Raw genomic sequence first — 25,461 nt, 5'->3', positions numbered from 1 at the left:
CTTGTAGAATATTTAACATTTATAGAATCTTAGCTTCATTAAGGGATTGTTGTTGTTGGCTTGTTTTGATGCTGGAGGAGGGGCTTGAACTCTGTCTTGGACACTGTCCCTTACCTTTTTTACTCAAGGCTAGTGTTTCACCCCTTGAGCTGCACCCCCACTTCCAGCTTTTTGCTGGCTCACGAAGAGTCATATGAACTTTACTGTCTGGGCTGGCTTTGAATGGCAACCCTCAGATCTCAGCCTCCTGAGTTCATGCCTCCAGAGGCAATGAACCTCTGGCAGTTGGCCATTAAAAGCAAGAAGGAGGAGGGAGGAGGGAGAAGGGAGGAGAGAGGAGGGAGGAGAGAGGAGGGAAGGAAGGGGGAGGAGGAGGAGGAGGAGAAGGAGAAGGAGAAGGAGAAGGAGAAGGAGGTGGTGGAGGAAGTAGTTGGTTTATGAGTCTTTTCAAAAGATTCTTTGGAAGAACAATTTTTCTTCTTAAAAAAAAAAGTACATGGGTTGACAGCCAGGATTTAAAAAAAAAAATAATGCTGGAAATATTATTCTCAACTATCATGTCTCCATGTCCTTACTCATTCCAAAAACCAAAATGAATAAGTATGTCAGTTTGAATAAGTGAACAACTTGGTGAGTCAGTAAAATATGTTTATATTAGTGATTATGAACACAGTTAGCTGTCAAAGCCAGGTATAGAGAATGGGGATGGACAGAGGAAAGTTGAGGATTTGTGGAATGAAAAACGAACAGAAAATAAAGAATATAAAATAAAAACAAAAGAGTGGAAGCCTAATTTCTTAGTTCAAAGCATCTCACAGATTCATGAGTACTGACATCTTGAAGACAAGAGCAAAAAGGCACAATGCCTACATGCTTCTGACCATACAGAATCATATTTATTGAAATTAACTCCAGGAAATGGAAATGACGTCTTAGTCTTTTTTGCTTTCTTTTCTTTTTGTCTTGATGCTTACATGTCTTGAGAGTGCTGGGTGGGGCACAGAAATGAAGGAACAAAGGGTGAACAAATGCAGCAGTGGTACTCATTGGATACTATGTTGAAAATGAACTATACAACTTGTGGATGGGATGAGAGGGAAAATCTGGTTGAGACCAAGGGAGCGGGTGACACTGTCCAAAAGGAAATGTCCTCTTTACCTGACTTATGTGACTATAACCCCTTTGTTTTTAGCATTTTCAAATAAAAAGGGCGAGGAGGGAAAAACAGTGGCTAACACACAAAGCACTGTAGTTTCCTTTCCTAGGATGGGGAAACATGACCTTAGAGTCATACCTACTCCTGATATTACTTAAAGTAATTAGTGTAGCTGAGTACTGGTGGCTCACTCCTGTGATCCTAGCTACTCAGGAGGCTGAGATCTGAGGATCATGGTTCAAATCCAGCCCACGCAGGAAAGTCCATAAAACTTTTATCTCCAATTAACACCAGAAAACTGGAAGTGGAACTGTGGCTCAAAGTAGCAGAGTGCTAGTCTTGAGTGAAAGAGCTTAAGGATAATACCCATGCCCTGAGTTCAAGACTTATGACTAATTAAATATTAATAATAAGAGTTAGTGCAACCAACAGATGCATAAACACTGCAGAACCTGGCAAACTGGAGACAATCTTTCTTTTACGAAATACCAGTATGTGAAAAGACATGATGACCAGTACGTGAAATCCATGTACATGATGTTTTAGTGGTACTGAGATCACTGTGCTCATGGATTAAGATCTATCACGAACATGGAAAATCTTCAATGGGATGAAAATACAAATTCCCAGTGAAGAACTTTGCAACCTAATTCGAGCCATCTTCCCATGGTATAAGTAGTATAAAAAACATAGTTAATGTAGTTAGAGTGCTTAAAAAACAAGTCATAATCAGAGGTACCAATAGCCTTTTTTTTTGTCTTAACACATGATTTTTAACAGAGCTTTCAAGACATTTTGCTACCTTGTGGAGTTCTTTGGAGCAACATTCCACCACAAGATAAATCTTCCTGAACTTATTAAAATGTGCTTGGCAAGACATTTAAATAGTTTTGAGGAACTCAGTGAACTTGAAATATGGCAGTTTTTCTATCCCTTTTGGTTTTAGGAATCTTACTGTGTTCCATATAACTTGCCTGTTCAAATAATAGGAGCAAATAGGTCAAGGCGAGTTCGTGGTGTAAATAAAGTAATAAAAGCATTTATGAAAGATTTTTTTTAATCATTGGGAAAACTAGTTTCTCCCACTCACTTTTGCATGTTGCTTCCATGCAGCTGGTGAGATCAGTATAGAAAGAGGAATGGACATTTCATAGAGACCTGAGGGACATTCTCTTCTTGTATGTAAAGGTAGCATGTGAACAGTCTGTTTGAAAGAGGATTTCAAACAACCAAACCTTCAACTAAGTAACAGCAGGTTATTAACAATTTCACACCATCATTGAGACAGGGGAAAAATGATCTCTCTTTCTTGTGCTGAATTTTCAATCTAAATCCAAAGGTAGGAAAACAGTATCTAAATTTCAATGTTTTAAGCACATCCAAATGCTGTATGTGCACATCAATAATTTCAGGTGACTATTCAAAACACTCCACACCTTCACACAGTGCAGTCTTACGCTTCCAAAGTTTTGCTGGAGAATTTGCTTTTAAGTTGCTTATCAAATAATGTACACTGGCATCAAAAGAGTGTCAGCAAAGTCCAAATAGGAAATGGGAGATTGTGTTCACATAAAGATTTATTCAAAGTGTATCTGCCGGTCACAGCCTCACTGATTACAAGAAGGCAAAAAGGCTTTCCAGTATCCACCCACCCCACCCGAACACTGGAAAATGTTAGCTCATGAGGGGGATTGGACTATATGAAATGGAACCCTGAAACCTCTCATTTTCTGCCTCATCTTTCCAAATTATCATTATTTCACAGTCTACCGATTTTTCCTGCCCGCATATACACTCCCTTCCATGATGCTTGGCCCTGAGTTTTACCACTTCCTTTTATTTCAAGGTGCCATTTTGTATTTTTCTAAAATACAAATCCAGCACTGGAAGTAAAGAAGAAATACTCTAGTCAACTACAGAGCACGGGCACTCAGTATGCTGGAAATCATAATCAGTGCCTTTGTTTTCAGGGACATTTGCCACCTCACACTTGTGTTGTCTACCCTAAATTTCAAGGACTTGTTATGGCTCCCAAACCTGAAATAGACTGTTATACTATGTGTTTGGCTGGTCAAATTAAACTTACAATGAAAGCCAAGAGTGATCATTGAGGAAAAGAAAGCCAAGAGTGATCATTGAGGAAAACATGGGCTAGAATTAGCATGTTGGCAACTCGCTACAAGTGTACAGTGTGGTGCTGGTCATATAACAGCCCCTTCAATGGCACTTTATGCAGAGATCCTAGAATCAATGATCCCAGGATCAGTGAAGGAAAGGAAGCAACAATAACCATGTTGATGGAATGGTAGGAAACGGTCAGAATTCCAGCACAAATGCTGAGCTCTTCCATAAGAGTATCATAGAGATGCTTTTTTGCTTTGCAGGCCATGTGCGGCCTCCATGATCCTTGATCCATGATCTTTGCTTCCTTGATTTACATCTGTGTGTGTGTGTGTCTGTGAGTGCACATGTTAAGCATATGCTTGAACTTAGAAACATGTTTGTTCAGCTTTCTTGTTCTCAGCTAGTGCTCTACCACTTGAACCAATACTCCAGTCTAGCTTTTTGCTGATTAGTTGAAGATGGAGTCTTGAAGGTTTTTCTGCTTGGGCTGGCTTTGAATTGACAGAGCTCAGCCTCCTTGAGTGGCTAGGACTATAGGCATGAGCCGCAAGCACTCAGCTGGTTAAGTTCCACCCACCCATCCACAGGAGTCAGAGACAACCTATGTATCCCAAAGAAAGTGCAGGAGACGGTATTATTTAACTTCCAAAGTGTTTGAGCCAAAGTATAAAAGACTGTAATTCAGTGATCTTCTCAGTTAGCATATCCATTTGGCTTAACAACATGACCTACTGCAAGAAATATATGTTCATAAAATAATTATCAACAAGTTTTGCTGTCCACCCAAGTTATCATCAGCTACTTTATCCCCACTTTTTTCTTCTAAACTTTTCATATAGCACGGTAATCTACAACAGTCAATGGGATGAGCAGGTTCAAACAGATACAAGCCCGTCTGTCACCCCCGACTCCGTCTCACAGCAAGAAGCCAGCTCAGAGGAAAGAAGAGAAGAGAGGCCTGCATTTTGCCCACCATGTCTGCCGTTGGTTGGTGAGGGACACAGCAGAAACCCTTCTGAACAACTTCTATCTCCAGGCATTCACTGTGTCTTTCCCTAGACTACTGAGGGAGGATTCTCTTTTCCACCCTGACCCACCCCAGTCTTCAAAACCAGAAAAAGCATGGTCTTCCTTCACCAGTACCTGAACATTATTTTTGGTTCTTTTTTTTTTCCTTCTAAGTACTTGAATTCAGGGCCTCAGGCTGTCACGTGGTGTTTTCACTCGGGGCTGGTACTCTCGCACTTGAATCACACTTCCATTTCCAGCATTTTGCTGGTTAATTGGAGATGAGTCTCACATGGTTTTCAACCATGATCCTCAGATCTCAGCCTCCTAAGTAGCTAGGATGACAGGCATGAGCCACCAGTGCCCAGCTCTTGAACACTGTAAAATTTTTAATGTTTGCTAAGTGTCTAAAACTGTATGAAGAGCTCACAACGGCCCTCCTCAACAGGTGTCATTAATTCCTCCCATTTTTAATAGACATGGAGAAAAAGAAGCTTTAAGAGATTAATAATCATGCTTAAGGGCACGCAGCTTACATGTGATAGAGACAGGACATGTCAACCCCACGTTGCATGTGATTCTGCTTCCCAGCCTGGCTGGTCCATGATGGTGACCTCTAGCCCAGATACATTCTGAATCCAACTGAACTAAACCAGAGAGCAACACACTAGAGTTTCAACTCGATGAAATTGAAGGCTACAGATCTACCAGACACACACCATATCATCACACATACCTGCTGTTTAAAGGGCTCTTTGGTCAAACAAGGGTACTGATCTCATCTAAATGCTGCTCTGATCACTTCCCAAGAAAGCCCAAAGGCAGAGAAAATAACATGGCTCCAAGGAGCTAAGTACTACATACAGTAGATGCCAATCAAGATTCTGCCTTCAAACCTCTGCTGAAAGATCATTTCCAAAGGAAACCCAAAGCCGCTTGTCACATGCTGCCTTCTATTTAGGTGAACAATGCTGAAGTTTAAAGTATGATTTAATGAATGCAGACTCCTGAGATTGACAAGACAAAAATATTTCCCCCTGCCTGGTGACAAGAATCATATAGTTAACATCTTTAAAACATTCTAGCCACAGCGAAAATACAGGGAGAAAGAGCGTTGGTATAATCCTAGCTGTAATCCTGTAATCCTACCTACTCAGCAGGCTGACATCTTGAGGATCGTGGTTCAAAGACAACCTCAGCAGGAAAGCCCATGAGACTCTTAACTACAACTACTCACCAAAACGCTGTGGCTTTGAACTGTGGCTCAAGTGGTAGAGGGGTAGCCTAGAGTGGAAAAAAACCAAGTGAGAGCAAAAAGCCTTGAGTTCAAGCCCTAATACTGGCCACATTTTTTTTAAAAAAGGAAAGGAAAAGAAAAACACTAAGAGGAAGAAGGACAAAAGGCAAAATGGTAAGGATCTGCTAATGCTTGATAAAGGCTACTACTATGTACCCTACAATTGAGGCTACCAGATCCCTCTTTTGCTGTCAAATGTGACTCTGCACCAGTAAAGTTAACATTGTTGCCAGGAGGGAAACTGGCACACTCTGGGCTTATAGAAAAGGTTATTCAATTTCTCCAGCCCCTGGACCTCAGAAAATAACACCCACATCAGAAAGCACATGTGTTAATGAGCAACACAGTCCATGAGAAAGACCTTCTGCCCCCTAAACAATCATCGTGTCCATCCCACACACAGACAGCTGCAAGACCCTGAAGTCCATGGGGCCCACAACTCAGTCTCTCCAAGGCCTTCAGAGGGGAAGAGCTGGCAGCGCATTTGCTGGAAGGATGGTGCTAATTGTCCAGTTTCCTGCCAAGAAGAATGTCACTTGAATCTTCATCCAGGGATCCATTTTGTCCTTTTTGGTTTTGTTTTGTTTTGTTTTTTAAATAAAAAGCTATTTGGACTTGTTTGGACTGTTTTCACTTTTCAGACTGTACTTGGCAGGAAAATGGTGAATTCCATGGATCTGAGCTCACTTTTAATTTTTCTTTCATGTTTTCTCGATATTTCTGGCAGGGTCAGGATTCAGAGGTAGCATCGGACAGGAGAAAACACACAGGATTTATCATCAACGGAGTGCGTTCAGACGAAGCAATATTGAAACTCTATGTCAAAATGAGTTTCTAATGAAGTTATTCAGGGGGGCCTGGTCTATAATCTGTGACTCACACTTTCTCCCATCCTCCGAAGACCCTGTCTGGGAGGGTGTATGCTCAAATGAGAGAAAGCTTTCAAGAGAAAGAAGAACTCAGCTGCTGGTGAAGCACAAATCTCCACTGCATATCCAACTTTAAAGGGAAAATGCCAGCATTATCTCTCACAGGGAGCCAAGACCAAGACATTCCAGTAAAAACACATTCCAGGCCTTATTGCGATCACGCACGTCACTGCAAACAAAGAAAGCCACTGTGGGTTGTGCAGGTGGCTTCGGCCATCCATCCCAGATCCCACGACATGGCATTCAACAAGAGGACAGACTGTGGGCCCACAGTGGTCCTAACCTCAGACCTTTAGAGGGGAAAATGCCATCCCCAACTTAGGGCAATGATGCTTCTTATCATGAATAAGTATTACTATGAAGAAACTTTTCGACCAGTTCTGGGGTAAATGTCACTTTGCTCTGGTTCAGACTTCTGAGTACTGGTTAGAAAATGCAGGGACAGAGGAAGAATCAGGGGGGACCACCTGGGAAATCACTGGAATACAAACAATTGGTATAAAGGCTCCTGAGGGCATGGGTCACCTCTGAAAGGGGAATGTACAGGAATAATGTCTTCTTCAAGTCTTTCAGTGTTACAGTCACAAAGTATGACTCTATGTGGTGGAATTTCCTCCAGTCTTTGGATTGTTCACAATCCCAAAGGTCAAATGCCCAAGCCAGCTCTATGTTCTCTTTCTTCTATATTTGGAATTCTCACCATTTGCTCCAGTTCCACCCCCCTCTTCAATGTGACTTGGTGAGTTCTAGAAGACTGTGCATAAGCTGCTGCATCTTTGTAACACAAAAGGGATTCTCCACCCGAGGAGTTATCATGGGAATGTGTCACACACAGTTAAGGACAAGGAACAGGCTTCATCTGAAATCATGTGTCTTAACTAAACACCCTCCTCCCCCTTCCCACCACAGCTGGGAATTGCCTGGCTTTCAGAGAGCCAGCATTTCTCAAGGGCTAGCGGGCAAGTCACTCCCTAAAGCACCTGGGAAACAGCCTCCATGGGTTGTGGTTCTGGGAAAGGCTGGAAGGGTAACTGCTGTCAGCTCTCAGATTTGCTGCCCTGAGATTCTCAGCAGCTAGGGCCTAGGCTAGGTCTGGGTCCCTTATCAATGGCTGTAGATGGTGACAAAGACCCATGGTCCCCTGGAAACCATAAGAGTTCCAGGATACATGTGTTTATAACTGGCTAATGATGAAATCGTCTATTGAACTTGAGAGCTACAGAAGTGTGAAAAAAAGTGAAAGAGAGAGAATGTCATCATGGGTGGGATTTTGAAAATCACTGAACTCATCCATTCAATTTTCCAAAGGGAGCCTGAAGCCTAGTGAAATTATTTGTTCTATATTACACGCAGTCATTCTCCATTCCAACACACACACACACACACACACACACACACACACACACACACACATGCACACTGGGGCTTGAACTCAAAGCCTGTGCACTGTCCATTAGTTTTTTGCTCAAAGTTGGCATCCTACACCACTTGTATCATAGCTCCACTTTTGGCTTTTTGGTGGTAGATGGGAGATAAAAGTCTCACTGACTTTCCTGCCCTGGTTGGTTTCTAATTTTGTTTCTCAGATAGGTAGCTGGGTTACAGATGTGAGCCACTGGCACCCCACTCATGCCAGTATGTTTTAGAAATGATTTACAAATGAGTTTATAAAGGCACTCTCACTCTTGGAGGAAGACTAGGAACGCAGCAAAAGTAACCATCAGCAAGCGCACAAACCATATCTTCCTCCTACACACACCAAAGATGAAATCCTCACTCTTCTGTGCATTTCTCTCGTTCCTCTCCTCCTAGCCCATCTGCCTCTCTCTCTCTCTCTCTCTCTCTCTCTCTCTCACACACACACACACACATACACACACACACACCCTACTCAAATACTCACCATTACTACCATTAAGTGGGAAGATGGCATGGGGGGCAGTTGTTTTTGTTTATTTTGTTTTGAGCCTAGGTTTATCCATATACCCCCAAGCTAGCCTAGAACCCATGATATCCCTGCCTCACTCTCCCCCTAAGGCTGAGATTATAGGTGTGTGCCACCATGCCTATAGATACTGTTATACGATTGGAACAGGTATCATTACATGATTCAGTAGTGGGTCCTCAACCAAGCTTTATTTATTTTTTGGGGGGAGGGGTCCGGTCGTGGGGCCTGAACTCTGGGCCTGCACGCTGTCCCTCAGCTCTTCAGCTCAAGGCTAGTGCTCTACTACTTGAGCCACAGAGCCACTTCCGGCTTTTTTCTTTTTGCTTATGTAGTGCTGAGGAATCAAAACCAGGGCCTCATGCATGCAAGGCAAGCACTCTACCACTGAGCCACCTTCCCAGCCCCCAAGCTTTATTTTTTAAAAAATAGTCTAAATTCATACAAGTTCTTTCTAAAACTAAGTAGCAGAAGCCTTTACTTTCAGAGAATATAAAACACTGTCTGAAAATGCAGGCACTTTGATTGCCACTCAGCAAATCTCACAAGTTACCACCCAATATCACACGCCTCAGTTTCTGCTATAAACAAACTAGAAGGAACGAAGCTTGTTTCTCCATGCGCACGGAGCAAAGGAAACTCCTCTAGTCCTGGCAGTGGAAGGCCTTACGGTTATTTTGACTAGGTTTTGACTCCAGAGCAGGCTCAAGGCTTACTTCTATCACAACAGTCTACATAGAAGTACTGTATTTTTCCACTCTTCTTAAACATCTGTGGACTTGATGCCCATGATCTAAAATGAAATGCTGGGAGAAGGAGAAGGACAGGTAGACATTTTGGTAGAATTTTCCCCTGAGAAGGGATCTGTTGAGTGGGCTCATGAAGGATGAAGCTGGCATTTGCAGCTAGAGGATCTGGAAAAACTAGAGCAAGGAAAGACTGAGGCACTGGAGTGCTGGGGCAGACAGGGGTGGGGAATGAGGATGGAGGGGCTGTGAGGCAGGCGAGTGGACGGCAGCTGTCAGAATGCCCTGCAGACATCATCAGGGCCACACGGATCCTCAACGAAGGAACGCTCTGTCCAGATCTGATTTAGCTATAGCCATAACACAGATCAGGGAATGGAAAAATCACTGATTTGAAAACACGGGGGTTCCTTTGGAGAGGCTCCTCAGGGATCAGCCTGAGCATGGGGACTGTCTTTTGAGGCTTACGAGGACCGTGTGCACAGACCCCCAAGGATAAGACATGATAAACGAGGCAGGGAGGCCATGCCCCAGAGTTCTCTTGGAGCTGGGTTGCACCAAGAGGCCAGAAAAAGCCAGGGAGAGCTGGCACGATTCCACACAATAGATCTAGGGGCTGGTGTATATTCTTAGTCCCAAATCCCTTCTAGAGCAACCAGGATGCAGGTGGGCAGGGCCAGTGGTCCAGGGGTGCAGGGTTAGCATCCCATCATGCCTTGCTCACAGGAGAAAGCATGTGACAGGAGGGAAAGTGATGGTCATGAGAGGGTGGGGATGCCTGCTATGAGGACCAGATACATTGGCTGACACGCAGTGGTATGAATGGAACCATTGCAGGTATGAGGAAGACAATAAGAATATTCCAGTAGAGGCTGGTAAGGTGGCTCAGTGGTAGAGTGCTTGCCTTGCATGCATGAGGCCCTGGGTTCGATTCCTCAGCACCACATAAGTAAAAAGAAAAAAGCCAGAAGTGGTGCTGTGGCTCAAGTGGTAGAGCACTAGCCTTGAGCTGAAGAGCTGAGGGACAGTGCCCAGGCCCAGAGTTCAGGCCCCACAACCGGGACCCCCTCCAAAAAAAAGAATATTCCAGTAATAAGCATTACTGTCACAGGAAAACATTAGGTGCTGAGCTAGATATTTTTAATATTTTACAAATAGGAATGAAACTGCCCATTGTAGAAGCAAGGACACAGAAATTCTGGGAATAATAAAACTAATGATTAAGAAAGGACATAGTTTGATTCTAAGCCAAGCATGGCAGTTACAGAAGTCCCAACTATTCTCTGCCCATGTCACACCCTCAGCTCTAAGAAAACCACAATTCCACCTTTCTCTGAAGGAGCTAGGGACTCAAGCCATCAGCAAGAGTAAGCCGCAGAGCAGCCACAGCTATCCAACGATTTGTTCCAGAAAGAGGAAGAGGTGTCCAATCAGAAAGCAAGCTCTATAAAAGCCAGCAATTAAAAATTCAGGATTCAGCTGGGCACCAGTGGCTCAGGCCTGCAATCCTAGCTACTCAGAAAGCTGAAACATAAGGATCAAGGTTCAAAGCCAGCCCAGGCAGACAAAACTGTGAGACTCTCATCTCCAATTAACGACGAAAAAAGCCAGAAGTGGAGTGGTGGTAGAGCAACAGCCTTGAGTGAAAGGCAATGCTTAGACCACAAGTCTGAGTTCCAGCCCCAGTATTGGTATGCTCGCGCGCGCGCACACACACACACACACACACACACACGCACGCACGCACGCACGCACGCACGCACACACACACACATACAGAACACCTGTTACTGATACTAAGTTAGATGTGATGAAAATGGGATGCTTTTGCCACAAAATATAAGTAAAAATTAGATGCCCCAATAGTCTTGCCTAATAGGACCAGATTAGAGAGGTCCACTCAATAGTTCCCAGCAGAAAAACCACACACCCAGGTAACAAGATGCTCTGGTGTAGGGTGCTCCCGCCTCCACCTGCAAGTTCCCTTTTATGAAAACGGCCTTGGCTTTACCTTGCAAGTCTGCATCATTGGCCTTTGGGCTGCTTCTGGCTCGCCGCTCAGTCTTCTTGATACCGGGGCCCCCGCCGCTGCCGCCACCTCCACCACCTCCGCCGCCTCCACTGTGGCCCTTCCCGTAGCCATTGTACACGGTGGTGCAGCCACTTTTGTAGAGGGTTGAGGGGGGGCTGTTGAGGCGGTTCTGGCGGTCGATCTGGCGGTCTTTCAGTTTTTTGTGCGGGGGCTTGCTGTACTGGTCTTCTCGGGTGATGTAGCTGGACATGCCGTACAGTGGGATGATTTCTAAAACGCAAAGTAGAACAAAGGCTCAGCCTGCAGTGGCAGCAATAAGTGCTTTGAAGGTCAAAGGGCCTGACCTCTAGGAGGAAGAATTCCTTCAAAAGGAAGAATTCCTATCAAAAATACTTTGAAGACAATGTTATATGTATGTGTGTTTTGTACCATACATGTTTAATATGTACCTATTCTTTTCTAACCAATCAAGGGAAAATCAATTATTAAAAGCCACACAGGGCATTGAGAAATTTCCCATAAATCATGCAGGAAAATGTAGAAGAACAAAGGGGAAGACCAAAATGATTGGCTTTATTATATACTTCATTTTGGAGGCCAGTACTGGGGCTTAAGCTCATGGCCTCAAGCTCTTGCTTGGCCTTTTGGCTCAAAGTTGGTATTCTAACACTTGGGCCACAGGTCCACTTCAGGCATTTTGCTGGTTAATTGGAGATAAGAATCTCACAGATTTTCCTGTCCAGGGTTGGCTTTGAACCATGATCCTCAGATCTCAGCTTCCTGAGTAGCTAGGATTACAGGCATGAGCCAGTGGCACCTTGCTACATACATATTTAAGTTGCTTAACAGAACAGATCTTATGCTCTCATGAGGGAAAAATTGAAATCTATAGTTTTAAGCCAGTTTGAAATTATATTTTAGCATCAATCAAAATGCAATCTATAACACAGATATTGGGTCCTTGTATCAGGGCCTGGGTGCTGTACCTTAGCTTCTTTGCTCAAGGCCAGTACTCTACCACTTAAACCACAGCTCTACTATTGGCTTTGTAGTGGTTAACTGGAGATAAGAATCTTTTAGACTTTTCTGACCAGGCTAGTTTTGAACCACAATCCTCATATCACTGCTTCTTGTGTATCTAGGCTCAGAGGTGTGAGTCACAGGTGTAGGTGCCAGGCTGGGCCTTTGTATCTTACAAGGTAACAGGGCTTTACCTACACCAGGTCACCATATGAGTTACTATCCAAATCCACTCCTGTGAGAGGGAAACAGAGGCTGAAATCAGGGCCCTGCAGGCTCACAGGGGCATACTGTGCTCTGCAGAGAATTTAACCTCTTATTTCAGTTGCTCAATTGTAAACTTCAACTCCTCATTTTCTTCCTGTTCACAGTAACAGAAGATCTTTAAGAAGAATATTTTTTACAAGGTAAGTCAATTCGTACTACAATGCTCACAAAAATAAACACAACCCTATTCAGAGAGATTATGTGTGAATAAAGCATATCAAGATGGAGGGCAAGTATTCTAGATGGCATAATGTATTCATTACATTTCAGATTTAAAACACTCACACAGGAACTGCTACAATCATCATTTAAGTCATGTTGAAACTTTTTAAACTCTTAGGGCTCAAATGTTGAAATGTTTTTAGCTATGCACATTTCAGGAATGAAAAGTATATAATTATTTGATATAAAGATTTTACTGAACTATTGTCTTTAACTTGAAATTAAGGTACATACTTTTCTTATTTGGACATTAATCCATGGTTTTATTTTAATGAAATAAAAATACAGTATAAAATGGAGAGGGAGATTTAAAAAATAATTAGTCCTATTGGCAATTTAAATCAGTTTGCCATGACTAAAGTCACAATGGGTGTCACATATCTGAAACCCTTCTCCCAAGCTACTGACGTAAGGTAGGTCAGATACACAGCGTGAAGCGAGTAGAGTCTCAGGCCCTTCATGCTGCCTGTCTATACGGCTCAGACCCTCATAGTTCACAAACATTGGGTGAAAGTACTGAATGCTTCCCCCAAAACTTATTATTTCACTTTGTTTCTAAACATTTCCCTATTATAAGCTCGTTGCTTTGATTTTTTGGGGGTGGAGTGGGGAGAAGGGAGTCATATCACTAGGTAGAAAAAGATCCAACTCTTAAGAAGTCATTGATACTGTTGGTGCTATTGATTCCATGTTCTTTTCTCATCTCTCTACATCCTGTTATGAAAGCACCTGATTATTTTGAATTGTATTAAATTTCAGATTACTTTAAAAAAAGAAAAAAAAAACCCTAACAGATTCTACCCCTACCACAGGATATTTCACTTAAAAGTACTCAGCTCAGATTTTTTTTTTGTAATAAGAAAATACAACAGTATAAAATGAATACAGAGGACAATAATGATACCAAAATTGATACTGCTAAAGGAATGTTAGATAATAACTTGCTCAAAAGTTCTACAATGTGACAGATATACCTTCATACAATTTATCTGAACCAAACCAATTAAATGTTTAAAACCATAAAGTGCTTCAATTCACAGACTCTGAAGAAAATCACTCTGCAAAGTCCTAGAGGTTTAAAAACTAATTTTGAACTGGCTTATCTGGTTCTGTAGTATCCACTTTAACAGAGCAGAGTTTCAGACTAAACTAACACCAAGGCCAAAACTTTGAAATGACACAATGTCGGCCGCTCCAAGGCTCTTCGCTTTTCAAGGTAAGTATCTGCTTGTCTCCCGAGGGCCCCACGCCAGTCACAGGATCTGTGGATTGTGCCAAGCAGGATCTTGCCAAACCCCAAAGGATATTGAGTCTTTACAATCCTCTACCATTCGAAATGGGACACAAAAACTCTTCAATTTCCTCTGAATGGGAAGACTTAACACACGCCAAGGATATAATGTGGTCCAGCTCTACCTCAGGCCATTCTTCCACACGCACGTGAACAGGATAGAAGAGTATCTTGAGCATCATTGCCGCTCCTCCCACATGGAAAGTAGCTACACCACTCCCTGGTTTTTCTGGGCTTGGAATCAAACCCAGGGAAAACATTTAGGACAAAAGAAAGAAGGAATAGAGTAGTAACCCTCACAAGGCACAAACCAGAAAAGAGGTACTAGGGGTGTCCCCCGAGTTTTACACCAGGCCAGATCCTTTTCTTTCAAGTCTGTTACAAAAGAACAAAAACGCTTCCAGGCATTGAAGTGTGAGCCCAGTTTTAAGGGCTCAGCGTGCCAGCCTGGATGTGGGGTGTACTCACCTTGCTCGCTGTAGATCGTAGGGGGAAGGTGATGCTGTGGGAAGAACTGGGGTGGCATGTCTCCAGGCACAGTGACAGGTGGGTAGTAGGCCGCGTGAGAGTTCTGGATAAAATGGGGGTGGTGCGTCAGGTACGGGGGCAGGTGGTGGGTCGGAGACATGGCAGAGGGGTAACTTGGAGGGTAGCACTCAGGGGACTGGGGTGTAACTACCACCCGGCGCACTCCAGTACTGTCTTCAATCACCTGAAGAGAAAGGCAGAAGGAGAGGAGGCAGAATTAACACCTGAGCTGTGCCCACGCAAGGTAAATCCCCCGTTCACTGCAATTTTCTTCTTCCCGTGAAAAAGAAATCACTTCTCCGCTATCCTGGCTCTGTAATTCAACCAGTGAAAACCAGTTCTGAGAGGAGTGCTGGAAGGAGGCACTTTGGAACTGTTAAAATTCACCAAAATAGGCTGTTTGTAAATGATCTGATATGATACTTTCTAACTTTCCTAAGAGACCAGTACTTTGATAAGTCTTGGTTTTGTCATCAAGAGTTTTCTCTGCTTCATCCAAGACAAATAAATTTAATGTGTGCTTCAATAGAGTGTAGAATTTTTCTAGAAGGAAAATAAAAGCTTTCTGAGCTGTGTGACATTTGTAGGGCTGGTTCTCCTGGCAATGTTCTGTCCCATTGCATTTAATATGCCCATTTCCATGATCATAAAGGCTTTCAGAAACACAGGGACTGTTCAAGTCAAGTCATAGCCTACAAGGTTACTGGAGCTGGTATTTCAATGAAAGGATTAACATATGAGAAACTTGAACAAGCTGGGTACCAGCAGCGCATATCTGTAATCCTAGCTTCTCAGGAAGCTGACATCTGAGGATCAAAGTTTGAAATTAGCCTGGGCTAAAAAGTCTATGAGACTTATCTCCAATTAACCACCAAAAGGCCAGAAGTGGAGCTGTGGCTCAAGTGGTAAAGTACCAGTCTTGAGTGTAAAAGCTAAAGGACAGTGTCCAGGCCCTGAGTTCAAACACTAGCACCAGCACCCAAAAAAAGAAGGGAGGGAGGGAGGGAGGGAGGGAGGGAGAGAGAGAGAGTCTTTAGGAAGCCAAGAGCCAAGATCAGTTAGCTAAAGAGACACACCAATAACTGGTTTAATCAACTACAAATAATCAAGCATACCGTATGATAGATTTCTTTTTAACTGAAAACTGAACCTGTCTATTGAAATGGATTTCCCATTACACCTCAGGAGGCTGATTACAGGCCAGAATAAAATGATTTCATCATGTCTAACAACAATAACAGCACTCTAAGCTTAGCTTTATTGGGGGGAAAAACACATTGCTGTAACCAAATAGCGAGTATATAAATGCTTAGTGTCTACTTCAGGCATACAGTAAGTTAAACACAAACCAGCAGCCATTTTTCTGCCAAGAAACGGAAAGTATCTAAATAAATATATTAAGATAAAGTTTTCTGTGGTGGTAATACCTCATTAAATAAAACAACATTAACTCCTTAAAATTAACACTGAATCTCACTGCACAGTAGAGCTCAGGTCTGTTTTCTCTGTGTTCTTGAATAGAAGTAGCTAGCCCTGTCTGGGCCTCAGAGAACTATAACCTGCTTTTATGTGCTGATTTCCAAGGGTATGTGTAGCAGTGTTTATGACACTCACCTCCTGCAAGCTATCTGCTGTCTAAAAGGCAGAGTGGACAATGCTATTTAGAACACCTTGTGCAATTTTCCTACAAGTGTTATGAACTGATCCCACCTCAAATACAAAAAACACATTATTCTATCTCTTCTATCCTCCCCACCGTCTAACCATAAAAATAATTGTATAAGTAAGAGTATAATAATAAAGAGAAAAAGCAGACTAAGTGTTGCCAAGAACATCAGAAGGAAAGACGGTAGCTTATTTCAAATGTTTCTCCTTGCTAGGGCTTTCGTAAAATCCTGTAAGGTCCCCAGAAAGAATTTTCTCAAAGTTTCTAGCCTTTATTATTTCACAAATATAGAAACCTTCAATCAACTACACAGACCACACTGATGGGGTATAAGAGAAACAGGGTCCTCACTGAATGGGAGGATACATTAACTTTCAACAGGATGGTTGCCAAGGAAATAATTTATTTTCTTATTTGTTTGTTTGCTTATCTGTTTACCACACTGTTCAGGCTGGCCTTGAACTTGAGATCCATCCTCCTGCATCACCTTCCTCAAGGCTGGGATTATAGGCATGAACTACACACCCAGCTTATTTTCATCATGCCATCACATAACTTTTGACCTGCTATCATGCTTTAAGAAAAATATCACTAACAAAGAAAAACTTTACAATTTGGGGGGGGGGGGGAGGCCAAAGATAGCCAAAAAATTATCTACTACTGTATTTAGTGATAATGTTTGTGCTAATTTAAAAATAACTGTGTCAAGGTAAAGGATAAATTGTCCTTCACACATGCTCCCCAAACAGGTTTCCAGATAATTCAGATAATTAAGTAGATAATTAAGTAGCTTTGGGAAACCACAAATTGCTTATACATATAAAAGATGTTTGATATTCCCCTTTCCAATTCTCCTAAATTCTTCTGTGGCATTTGCCTAAGATAGACATGCACACATTACAACACACTTTTAGAGAGCTACTTAGGACCCAAGTCTGTGTTTCACTACCCTCAAAAATAAATAAATAAATAAATAAAATTAAACAGCAATTCTAAAATAAGCATAAAATACCAAAAACATGTACTAATATTTTGCTTACTGTTCTTTCATAATATGAATTGCAACTGATTTTAGTTATCAAATTCAGTTGTGAACCATGTCTAATGAAATTATGCCGATGTTGTCACAAAGAACAGCCCCATGTAAGGACTGGTTATAATGCAAGAAAGCAATAAGCCACTTGGGATACTATGCAGAAATATTCTTTGCTTAATCAAGATGGTTCACAAATAAATCTAGTATTGTAGACATAAAAAAAATCCAGAGGCTATCAAAAATCTGTCTTCTATTTTCCTAAAACACAAATTAATTTCCTTTTGGGGACCACTGAAATTAGGTCAATGTCCAGAGACAGACAAACCCCATCTTCAACAATTATTGCCTGCTACATACCATATAAATACCAGATATTCAAAGTTGAGAATAAGTAGGTACCAAACAACAGAGTATAGCAACAATATAAAAGAAAAATCAGACAAAGCCTTATTGAGTGTTGCCAGGGATACCAGAACAAAGAATTGGGATTTCAGAAGCCAGAACTGAGTGTTCTGAGCTTCAACATACCTGATGCTCAACATGGTGTCCCCTTGGAAGGACAGAAGCCTGGACCACCCCAAATTCTCTCAAGTTCAAGTCCAAGGGTTCAGGACCTCAGCATGTGCCTCCTTTGGAGTCAGGGGCTCTTACAGATAATCTGATATAAAGCAATGTCACACAGAGGGAGGGGTCTCTAAACCTAGTATGATAACTGTCCTAAGAAGATACCAGACTCCAGAGGGACAAACAAAGACCAGGGGAAGGGCCCAGAGGAAGCCAACCATCACCACAGCAAGGACAGGGACCACAGGAGAACCCACGCTAGCCCTTACCTTCTGTCCAAAACTGAGAAGCCTCTCTCAACATAGCTTGCAGGAGAGCCATGCATCCTGGCCAGCTGCAATTTAAAAGCACTTGGACACACAAAAGACTCCTCCCCCCCAAAAAAAAAGTCCTGATAAGTTAAATGAATGAAATAATTAGTCTTCCATCACCCATTTTTAAAAAAAAATAGCTTTTCTGTGACAGATTTCAAATGTGTCAAGAATAGCAGCACATTTTTTTTTATCAAAAATTCCCCACATAACTCTGGTGAGCTTGGACTGGTCTTCTCTAAAATTTCACACAATGCTGAGAATGAGGACACAGCGCAGTGCCTGGAATTTTAGCTAGTAAGAACTCAGGAAACCACACACCATCATACCTGATCCTCTTAAATGAACTCAGTGTGATTTCATTACTAGTATTTATACAGAAAGATGCATGTCCAGTGTCAAGCACACTTTTCTACCAGAGGAACGTTCACAAGGTTTACCACTCACAGATCACATCTCACTTTTCACTGCTGAGCTAGTTCTGGCCCTTACCATGGCTCATGTGGAAAGCTGGGCTGTTCTTTGTATAGGGGACAGATCTGCCACATAAGCACTGAACTCTCTTAGCCCAGATTGCAGACAATAGATCCAACTCCTCTGACCTTCATGGGGCATGGTAAGAAGAAAGGAAAGGCTGGGCAGTGGTGGCTCACACCTGTAATCCTAGCTACTCAGAAGGCTGAGATATGAGGAACAAGGTTCAAAGCCAAGCTGAAAAGAAAATTCTGTGAGACTCTTATGTCCACTAAAACACCAGACATAAAGGTATGGCTCAAGTGGTAGAGCACAAGCCCTGACTGAAAAAGCTAAGGGACAGTGACCTGGCCCCTGAGTTCAAGTCCCAATACTGACATTAAAAGGGGGAAGGGGTGAGTATGTGGAAGGATTAGTATAAAATAATTCTCAAGGACCAGCAAAGACTGACAGGAACACATGGCCATGTGTTTTATTTTACTGGTAAAGTTCAAGTTGAAAATGCTGACCGAAATTGAAGGCATTATCCTAATCTTGTGAGCTTTCTAGATTTCCAACTGAATGGTTGAAATCATAGAACAGTATTTGTGAACTTCATTTTTTTCTCCACATCTAGCCTTAATAACATTTGAACATTCAAATGTGTTGCCATCATCCATACTCGGAGACTATAAACCCTCCAAGTTTAGGACCCACCCCCTTTTCTTTTTTTGGGTTCGGGTACTGGGGCTTGAACTTGGGGACTAAGTTTAAGGAAATGACTGTGCTTGAGAAGCTGGACTGAGAGAAATGATTGGCCATCTCTTGAATGCTGATCAATGGAGAGACATAGCCAACTCCATGCTGCTCTGAGGATCATTTCCTTGGAAACAAGGAAAAGCATTCTAGGGGTGATAATACACAGATCAAAGCCCTCCACAGTCAACCTAACAGACCACTAGTACATTCCTTGAAACCTAGCTACACAGCTTTATGGAACAAGTTAGTTTTCATAATGTTCATAACTCTGAGACAGCTCTGATAATTAACTCAGAGAAGAACAAAGCTGGAGAACAATGAAGAACAATGCTAGAAAAACAAAGGGAAAGACAGGCCAAGAGATCTGGTGAGGATTAGCACAGTACCACCCGTGGGTGGGGACCCTAGAGACCCAAGCCTTTTCTATTTGTATACTGCATCCCACTTGGATTAAGTCATCTGTCATGAGGTACCAGGAAGAAATAGGGTGAATCTTTCCCAGAGATGGACAGACCCTGGTGCTAAGCATTGTGCTACTCCACAGTGGGGGCTATTACATTAGAGCCCAAGGCCTTAAACAGGCCCAGGGACTCTAGCCTGCAAGGTAGGGGCCATTACATTAGAGCCCAAGGCCTTATACAGGTCCAGGGACTGCTAGCCTGCAAGCTTGTAAGGTGGACTGAATGCAGGGAACCCTGAACCAGAAATCTTTTTTATTTTTTAGTACTTCTTTTAGTTGTAAATGTAATCAACAAGTTATAATAGTTTTAGCAGTACTTCAGGTTTTGATAGTTTTAAAGCCCAGATACTTTGGTAATACACTATAAGGTTTATTAGGTAACAAGATATATGCTGATCGCAACTATAAAATTACTTGTTATTAGTTGCCAGATAGTGATTCTTTTTTTTTTTTGGTGATTAATTGGAAAGAAGAGTCTCACGGACTTTTCTGCCTCATGGGATTTCCAACTGGGATCCTCAAATCTCAGCCTCCTGAGTAGCTGGGATTATAGGCATAACCCACTGGTACCCAGCTAGAGATATCTTCCTTTAATTAAGCACTCTCACATCTGCCTGTGATGGCTTCTCAAAGTAATTCAAAGTATTTTAAAAAACTGATCATGGAAACTAAATAATTCCTAACTAATATGCTTTTCCAAAAATTCACAATGTACAGGACATCTTCCTAACTTCCTATTAAAAATTTTATTTCTTCCAAAGAACATTGAAGAAACCTGATTTTCTTATTACTGATGGCGTAGGGGGTCTCCCTCTCAATTTGTCAGGGTACAGTACAATCCCCACATTCTTTCTGCCTGATCTTAACAGTGTATAATATAAGATGAAGTGGTAATTATAAAAGGAGGCTAACTGTAAGTCATATGACCAGGCTGAGCCAAAAAGGGATGGGTAACCAACAGGCCAGATTATATCTCCAATGGGCTAATTCCAGCCAGCTCTGCAGAATAAACAACGTGAAATTTAAATGTGCTTTTCAAAATGTCTTCCCCTCACCAGAAGAAACAATTTCTCATTAACTGGTTCATTAACAAATCCACAAAAAAATAATAATAATGGAATGGATTAGAGTGACTCTGTGTGTGTGTGTGTGTGTGTGTGTGTGTGTGTGTGTGCACAAACAAGCAAAGTGGTTTTCCTAAATGATAGGACAGTGATTTGGATGTTTTACTTTTCTTCTTTTCACAGATCTTTTTCATCTTTGGGTAACATTTGAAAATCATACCCAAAATTCATATGGAGCCATGGAAAATAAAACACAGGACATCTGCTTAAGAAATTTTTACATGGAAATTATTTAGAAAATTAATGATGGGAGGAAACCACAAGAGCCATGGCCAATGTACAAGGAGAGGAAAACTCAGCCGACCTCCCCTTACACACACACACACACACACACAAGAGCCATGGCCAATGTACAAGGAGAGGAAAACTCAGCCGACTTCCCCTTACACACACACACACACACACACACACACACACACACACATACACACGCACACCCGACAAAGATTCAGAAAGACAAGCCCTGCCAGACGGCCACAGGATTTGCTGTAACACAGTGAATGCCTGTGCCATGGTTTTCTTCATTCTTCTTCTTCCTACTGTACCCAGTGTTACTCATGGATGTGACAGAAGAAACTAGACAAGAGGAAGCAGCCAGGGTGGAACATGAAAGGCGAGCTCATGCCTGCAATCCCAGAAACTCAGGAGGTAAAGAACTGGAAGATTATGGCAGGAGGCCAGCCCAGGAGAAATGTACAGTACAGTCCATCTCCAATTAACCAGCAGAAATTGGTGCTGGAGGTATGGCTTAAGTGGTAGAGCATCTGCTGTCAGAAAGCAAGCCAAGTGAGAATAAAGCCCTGAGTTCAAACCCCAGTACCACCAAAAATAATATGGAAAGGTAAACTCTCAATACGTCTTGTATTCAAGGATCCCAATCAAAACAGTCTAGTGTGTAGCTCAGTGGTGGAGCGCCTGCCTTGCGCATACAAGGTCCAGAGTTCCATTCTCAGCACCACAAGGAGAATGGGGTAGGGGCTAAGAGACAGAACCGTGCCCGGGCCTTTCAGACTGCTTCTTCCTCACTTTTCAGTTCCAAATGAAATCTATTCCATTCTTACTACTCTTCTAGAGTCTTGTAGAATTTTCTCACGATCAATCATCATTGGGAAGAAGTGTCACTTTGCTTCCAATTCAGGTTTGCAGAATTGAGTTTACATCTTTGTTTTTGCCCTTTCCTTTTGGATTTTTTAATAAAAGTTTTTTCAGAATCCAAAATAGACCCAGGCCAAATATTCTCCATTTTACCTAGGACTCACTTCCAATAAATGTTTTGCATTTAATATAATCACAGCCACCCCAAAAGGAGCAAAAGGCTGATGGAAATGGAATGCTGGATGTTTTCATTTTCTTTTTTTTTTTTTAATGCCAGTACTAAGCCTTAAACTCTGCCTCATACTCTCTTTTTGTATTTCCACCCTGGGTCTCTACTGCTTGAGGAATGCCTTCACTTCTGGCCTTTTACTGGTTAACTGGTGGTAGGGATTTTATACACTTCCTGCCCAGGCTGGCTTTGATCTTAATCCTCAGCTCTTAGTCTCCTGAGATGCTGGGATTACAGGCATGAGTCACTAGCTAGAATACTGGAAGTATAATGGCTTTCCATCAGAGAATGGGGGTTATGAAAGAAGGTGTGATTTTTGCCACCATGGTGGCCCAGTACCTATGTCACCTAGGTAACTGGCACACCTGTAGGTAGTCTTTCCCTTCTCCCAGATCGCACCCTGGGCCGCCCCATTCATGCCTCCCATTGGACCATGGGAGGGTCCTAGGCCCTGAGGTCGCATCTAGTATGACCACACCTTGTCCCTTCCCTTGGCCTAGGTAAGTCCTGGGCCAGGGGTGGGTTGCCCCTTTGGCTTGTGCACCTCTACCATGCATTGCAGGGCAGCAGTTCAGTAAATAAACTTCTCTTCCTGACTGAGTACCATGTGGTGTTCTCTTTATTGGCTATTTAATTAAATCTACCTATTTAATTTACAAAGAAAGAAAGAAGGAAGGAAGGAAGGAAAGAAAGAGAGAGGGAAGGAGAGAAAGACAGAAAGAGAGAAAGAGAAAGAGACAGAAAGAGACAGAGAGAGAGAGAGAAAGAAAAAGAGAAAGAGAAAGAAAGAGAGAGAAAGAGAAAGAAGGCCAACTTGACTCACATAAAAGGATGGAAAAAGAAATGATAGTGGCTGCAGTATGCCTTATGCCATAAAGAAATGGATAAGTTTTTACATCACAGAAGGAGAAATCTTTCATTCCTGCCTGAGCTTCAGTAAATTGCCTATGCAATCGCCAGTTGTTTCCACCCTAGCAAAAAATCATTAAAAAGTAAAAATTACAGATTTTTAATACTCTTTTAAAAGCAGCGGCAGGCAAATCAATAAGGCATGAGGGGAAAACTCTGAAAGGCTGTAACCTCCAAAACATTAACATTGTGACTGTCATCTCATATTCTTCAGGCTTTTGTCCTGTTTTTTTTAAAATGTATATATCATACTCTTATATAAGTCAGGGAACAAAGAACAAGAATGAGAGAGTGGGAGGAGGAGAGCAAGGTAAGTGGGGGAGGAGGGAAAGGAGAGAAAAGAAAGATGGTTGGCTGGTGAAGTATTATGTACTAGGAAGGAAAAACACAGATAGGAATTTAGTGATGACAGGAGAGTATCTTACATATTCACTAACCACTGCATCACAAGTACCCTGAGCACTTTATACAGGACCTAGGCTGAGAACAATAACTTCATCCTCTTGAATGTTTTTCTCTTCCAATACATCTCTGAGATTGCTACTGGTAATATTTTACTGAAGAACAGACCAAAATTCAAATAAACTTAAGGGCAAACACCAAATTCTCACATCACACTCAGTAATTCTACAGGCCTACCTATGTCACTTTAGTGATTTAGAAATGTAACTCTTACACCAGAGGGCAGCCCTACACCCATTTTTTTTTTATATTGGCCTGGTTGTTGTCCCTTAGTGTTTTTGCTCAAGGCTGGTGCTTTACCACTTGATCCACATCTCCATTTCTGCCTTCTTTCAGTGGTTAACTGGTGATTAATTAAGAATCTCTTAGACTTTCCTGCCTGGGCTGGCTTGGAACTGGTATTCTCAGAATTCATCCTCCTAAGTAAGTAGGTTTGCAAGTGTGAGGCAATGTCGTTGCTAATTAAGTCCCAGGAAATTATAAGACGGATGGAAGGTAATTTCTAAATCAGAAGAATCCGTGAATCATGAAGCAGACATCAGATGTGGTCACCTACTTTGACAGAGGGCAGCCCAAGAGCCTGTTTCCATTTCTCTCTGGCTCTCTGGCACCCCAAGTGGGAAGATCTGGAAGTGCTGCTTGCTGCCACAAAAAGAAAGGCATTCATTCAATCCTACCCAGCAGCTTTCTGGTAAGTAAACTAAGGCATGGCGGAGTGCAGAAGTACCTGTGAGATATAACCCGGTGGCACGTGGATGGGAGGGATGGATCCATTAGGTGACATCATGGGAACTTCAGCAGGTCCTAAGAGGAGAAACAGCAAAGAATTAAGAGGTGAAGAATCATACTGCATTCTAGTAAAATGATCATTGATACTTTTGATATAGGATCAAAATCCAAAACAGTCATTTGTCTAATGGTTATTTAAGAACTAGCATCTCCTATCTTATCTGAGACTGAGAATGAAAAGGAACTTTCCAGTTATACAACTCAAGGTAAACTTGCAAATAAATGAATAAAACAACTATCAGTGCTTTGTGAATATTTCATGACTCCCCAAGCCTCAAGTTCCATGAGCCAAGACTGATTAGTAAAGAGCAGTGTAACTTTCAGGCATGGGAGTGCACACCTGCAATCCCAGTATGGGGAGGTAGAAGCAGGAGGATTGTAAGCTCTAGGACTATGAGACCCTTCAGCCAAAAGGAAAAGAGGGGGGAGGAAGGAAGGAAGGAAGGAAGGAAGGAAGGAAGGAAGGAAGGAAGGAAGGAAGGAAGGAAGGAAGGATTCTACTACAGCAAAAAGTTTCTCTTTTTTATTTTTTTTGCATTTGAAAATGCATTACTGGCTGGATGCCGGTGACTCGTGCCTGTAATCCTAGCTACTCAGGAGACTGAGATATGAGGATCATGGTTTGAAGCCAGCCTGGGCAGGAAAGTCCACCAGACTCTCATCTCCAATTAACTACCAGAAAACCAGAAGTGGTGCTGTGGCTCAAAATGGTAGAGTGCTAACCTTGAGGCAAAAGCTCAGGGACAACACCCAGTCCATGAGCTCACGCCCCATCACAAAAAAGTATTACTGATCAATGTTTAAACAGATTAATCAAAGTGAGTTTCTAGTTCAAAAAGTTCCTTATAATGTTTGGGTTTATGATGTTCAGTCACAGTTTTATTTTTAGTAAGCTGTTATAACCTGCCCTTAATATGAAAGACAGGAAGCCTTGAAAATACTCCAAATCGAGGGGGGACCAAGATGGCGACGGGGCAGTAGGGAAACGCCACAGCTCTCTCCAACCAAAAAGAGAGTTCGAGTTCCAACGCTTAATCTC

At 42.2% G+C, this 25,461-nt stretch overlaps 1 protein-coding gene across 1 annotated transcript in view; it reads right to left on the bottom strand.

Moving 5' to 3' along the window:
* The window catches only part of Fndc3b (fibronectin type III domain containing 3B), a 225,779-nt gene that overhangs the window by 100,397 nt on the left and 99,921 nt on the right, over positions 1–25,461 (bottom strand). The window contains exons 3-5 of the mRNA XM_013016157.1: positions 24,361–24,437; positions 14,506–14,749; positions 11,217–11,507 (exon numbers count right to left, since the gene is read on the bottom strand). Of these exons, the coding sequence (XP_012871611.1) occupies positions 11,217–11,507; positions 14,506–14,749; positions 24,361–24,437 (612 nt within the window). The remainder of the gene's footprint in view (positions 1–11,216; positions 11,508–14,505; positions 14,750–24,360; positions 24,438–25,461) is intronic.

Source organism: Dipodomys ordii, unplaced genomic scaffold (genome assembly GCF_000151885.1).
Source record: "Dipodomys ordii isolate 6190 unplaced genomic scaffold, Dord_2.0 Scaffold30, whole genome shotgun sequence".
Taxonomy (NCBI): domain Eukaryota; kingdom Metazoa; phylum Chordata; class Mammalia; order Rodentia; family Heteromyidae; genus Dipodomys; species Dipodomys ordii.
Note: the sequence above shows the minus strand (reverse complement) of the source record. Positions and strands in the feature narration are given on the sequence as shown.